This window comes from Nymphaea colorata, chromosome 7 (genome assembly GCF_008831285.2).
Source record: "Nymphaea colorata isolate Beijing-Zhang1983 chromosome 7, ASM883128v2, whole genome shotgun sequence".
Lineage (NCBI taxonomy): Eukaryota > Viridiplantae > Streptophyta > Magnoliopsida > Nymphaeales > Nymphaeaceae > Nymphaea > Nymphaea colorata.
In genome coordinates this window covers 19088390-19092513 of record NC_045144.1, presented here as the reverse complement: position 1 = coordinate 19092513, position 4124 = coordinate 19088390, and the positions used below count along the sequence as shown (strand labels likewise).

At 42.2% G+C, this 4124-nt stretch overlaps 1 protein-coding gene across 2 annotated transcripts; it reads left to right on the top strand.

Annotated features, from left to right (window-relative positions):
* Window positions 1–624: 624 nt before the first annotated feature.
* On the top strand, window positions 625–3920 carry LOC116258060 (ACT domain-containing protein ACR4-like). Of its 2 annotated transcripts, none has more exons than XM_031635137.2 (7): window positions 625–851; window positions 1153–1198; window positions 1305–1419; window positions 1555–1622; window positions 2147–2752; window positions 3195–3299; window positions 3411–3920. In XM_031635137.2, exons 1-7 carry the CDS (start codon window positions 778–780, stop codon window positions 3753–3755), a joined length of 1359 nt encoding a protein of 452 aa, XP_031490997.1. In that variant the 5' UTR covers window positions 625–777; the 3' UTR covers window positions 3756–3920. The 2 variants fall into 2 exon arrangements, with proteins under 2 accessions (XP_031490997.1, XP_031490998.1); XM_031635138.2 differs by lacking the exon at window positions 625–851 and adding an exon at window positions 876–1044.
* The last annotated feature ends 204 nt before the right edge of the window (window positions 3921–4124 follow it).

The window sequence follows — 4124 nt, the reverse complement described above, 5'->3', positions numbered from 1 at the left end:
CACTATATCATGATAAGGTCTATGAAACGCCAATTGTCATCTAACGAATCAAAGTTAAAATGGCAGAACTTGTTCTCATGAGGGAATCTGATTTTTCAGGAACCTGCTTGCGTTCGTTATGCAGATCAATGGCAGATGCAGACATTCTCAGAGTACACCAGTAGGCGCTGCATTTGTTCTTCCTGTTCAAAAGCTGCCAGAAACTAAATACAGCAAAAATGGAAATAAATGCTCTTTAACAGTCCAAAAACATAACTATATGCCTATAAAGGTCGAAAAATATATGATTTAGGCACTTATATATATATGTATATATATATATAGGTTTGTTTTGATAAGCATTAGAAGCTAACGGTGACATGATATATCCACCAATGCAATCGAGACTGCTTTTTAAAGATACGAAAAGGTTTCACAAGGCAGAGAAAAGCACGTACACGACATGGTCATAAACGAGAATGCGTTACTTGACACAATTGGAGAGGGGCAACCTTCGAGGAAGGAAGAGGGAAGAAGGCAACACATATTTCCAAATCTATGCAGACACACGTAAACGTGAGCGACTGAAGGCCCACGAGGTGGGGCCTGATAAAAAGGCGCCGACCCACGCCCACATTTTGAAGGAGCCGTCGGGGCATGCACCAACTCTCTCTCTTGCCGTCTCTCTCTCTTTCTCTCTCGCTCTGTCCCTAGGATAACATTGGGGAGCCGATAAGTAGACGCGGTTCTCTTTCTCTCCCTCCCTTTCTCTTCCTTTCGCTCTTTCTCTTGTAAGCTATGGATGCGTCATGGACGGCTGTAGACGTAGATGACGAATATGAGAAGCTTGTCATCAGAATGAACCCACCAAGGTCAGCCTTGTTTTCTCATGTTTCAAGGTTCTAGCGTGGTGGGAAGACAAAATTCTGGCCGTATTGCTCCTACCCATTTGAGCTTTATGAGTTTAATTATTTTTTGTGGGGCGGGTGTCCATGCATTTGAGGGAACACAAGTTTTTTGTGGGTAATTTGGAGATATTGGTCTTTTCTGTTTGTTGGTTTTCCGGTATGTGGTGGTTCTTGGTTCGTGTTTTCTTGCTTTATGGTGGTTTTGGGCAATGACATTCGGTATCTTTACTCCCTTTCTGGTTTTCTATGTTTTGGGGCGTTACAGGGTTACTGTTGATAACAGTTCGTGTGAGAATGCAACCTTGGTGAAGGTAAGAGCTGTGAATTTACTCCATTTTCTTCTGTGTTTAGAAACTATTGATGTTGGAGAGATATTGGTTTGTGGTTTGAAGGTCTGAATCTTGGGAAAATGTCCAGGTTGAGAGTGCCAATAAGCAGGGGAGCCTGCTTGAAGTTGTGCAGATTTTGACAGATTTCAACCTCACAATAAACAGAGCGTATATATCCTCTGATGGACAGTGGTTCATGGATGGTAATCTTTCCTATGCTTTGTTTTTCTTTGATTGAAAAGAACCTATGCTTGGCTGAATATATTTATGAAAGAGAGCGAAAGCTGGAAGTCCGTGAATGAGGTCTCTAATTCTGCGTTTCCCCTCTTATTTTCCAGTGTTTCATGTTACGGACCAGGAGGGCAACAAGATCGTCGATGACGGTGTCATCAGCAGAATTAAGCAGGTTAAATGCATAGACCGTTTGTTGGAAACAATTATTAGTGATTACCTGTTGCAGACTTCAAAGAATGAGTTCATTTAGTTCTTCTTTGATGAGCTATTTCAATCCTTCACCTTATGTAACAAGAAGGTTATCTTATTGTTAGTCTCTCCCTTTCTAGTTAGTTCCAGAGAAGGCGATTGTGTGTGAACGTGATGCGGGCAAATCAAGTGCTATAATGTGAATTTCTGTAGTTTAAATAGGATTTCAACCTTTTTACATTTATATTGTTTTCATCACTCTTGGTATCTAATGTTTACCAAGATGACTAGTGCAGGATTTCTCTTCAGTTTGGGCAGTTCATGCTGTTTTTCTCCCTTTTCTTTTCTAAAAGACGCGAGAAAAAATTGGTCAAGCTTAGCTGCAATCTTTGTGTTGCATTTCTGTTTCTGCACTTCCTATTATTGTTTTTCCATCTTCCTAGATTTACTTGGAAACAGGAAGGTTAATGGTACCTGTTTTTCATGTATTCTTTCTTTTGATTTCAGTATTTAGGAACCTGGCCATGTACGGTTCCATGTTTGAGGAGGTCAGTTGGTGTACAGGCTGCTGCAAAACATACAACCATTGAACTAACTGGTCGGGATCGGCCAGGCCTGCTCTCTGAGGTTTTTGCAGTCCTTTCAGATCTGAAATGCAATGTAGTGGCCTCAGAAATTTGGACTCATAATTCAAGAATGGCTTCCCTAGTTTACATAACTGATGAATCCACTGGGCTTCCAATTGACGATCCTGATCGGCTTGTCAAAGTTAAGGAGATGCTGAGAAATGTGCTTAGGGGTGACCGAGACAAGCGTAGTGCCAAAACAGCGGTGTCAATTGGTGTAGCTCATACAGACAGGAGACTTCACCAATTGATGTACGCTGACCGTGACTATGAGCACAACTACGTGAACACGAAGCAGGAAGATGTGAATGACAGGGGCCAGCCTCTTGTCACCGTTGAGAATTTCTTGGACAGAGGATACTCAGTTGTGAGCTTGCGGTGTAAGGATCGGCCTAAGCTCCTGTTTGATGCAGTTTGCACATTGACTGACATGCAGTATGTTGTTTTCCATGCAACTATTATGGCTGAGGGATCAGAAGCATTTCAGGTATCACTTCATTTGTTTCTGGATTTATGCCATTGTTAACATGCAGTTTTCATATGGAAGACTTCTTTATAGCATATTGACATTCACAAAGTCAAAAAGCCAATCCTTTTGAAGATCTGTTCTGGAGCTATGAAAGAAACCCTTGAGCTAAATGTCAAACTTTTTTGAGAGCTATGCTTCTGAGAACCCTGTTCTTGGGGGAAAACAGTGTAGCAGTATGTACTGTAGAGACATTTACTTCTTGCAACGGCTTCTTCTCCCTGTCTGGTTGAAATTAAATGTGCATCACTCAAGACCCATTTACTCATGGTGAAGTTCCATTTAGTTCCATTTTATAGCATTCTGTATTGGTGGACCAAGCTTCTGCTCTTTTCTTTTTTAATCTATAGCATCTTTGTTCAAGTTCACAAAAATGACATACTTCCTAATTCATGAAATTTAGGAATACTACATTAGGCACATGGATGGTTGCACCGTTAGTTCGGAAGCAGAGCGGCAACGGCTTATCCGGTGCTTAGAGGCGGCGATCCGAAGACGAAGCTCCGAGGTATACATAGCTCTGTGAGGCTTGCAGCTTTCATAGCTTATATCATATTGCTTCCGGTCTTCCAGATAATCAGAAACCTGAACCAGTTCATCTTGTTTGCATAATCTGCAGGGCCTGAGACTTGAACTGTGTGGTGAAGATAGAGTCGGACTTCTCTCAGATGTAACGCGAATTTTCAGGGAGAACGGACTCTCTGTTACTCGGGCAGAGGTCAGGACTCAAGGCTCACAAGCAGTTAATGTGTTCTATGTCAAAGATGCTTCCGGGCACCCTGTCCAGAGCCAGACCATTGAAGCAATCCGCAATCAAATAGGAGAGATCATTCTGCAAGTTAAAGACAGCACTAACTCAAAATCCCCACCACAGGAAAGTGCAAGATTTTCCTTGGGCAGTCTCTTCAAGTCAAGATCAGAAAGGTTTCTCTACAATTTGGGCCTTATAAAGTCTTATTCTTGAAGCCTCTCTCTCTCTCTCGCACTCTCTTAGTGGCTTTAAAGATGTTCCATGAGTAGCAGTAGAATCAAGCCCATGTTGGCATCAATTTCAAAAGGCGTGGCCGTCCCTGTCCACATGTAATTGTATATAGGAAAATTCAATGCATGCCATCCATGGATTCCAACCTTTCCTTTTCAACGTGTTACTGCCTTTTTTGATAGAATAGAACCTTTAGACGGCAAAAGAGGGTCAAGGACTGCTGTGGGGAATCATCCTACGTAATTATTCACGCCAATGATCTCCGATGGATTCATGAGTTCCCACCAGCTGTCAGCAACGCCGCATAGACGTCTTCAAGACGTCAGGAAGATCACCACCAACCGCTCCGGT

Coding starts and splice junctions, on each gene's coding strand:
- LOC116258060 (XM_031635137.2), top strand. CDS start 778: ATGGATGCGTCATGGACGGCTGTAGACGTAGATGACGAATATGAGAAG. Junction 852..1,152: donor ATCAGAATGAACCCACCAAG/GTCAGCCTTGTT, acceptor GGGGCGTTACAG/GGTTACTGTTGATAACAGTT. Junction 1,623..2,146: donor TCATCAGCAGAATTAAGCAG/GTTAAATGCATA, acceptor TTTTGATTTCAG/TATTTAGGAACCTGGCCATG.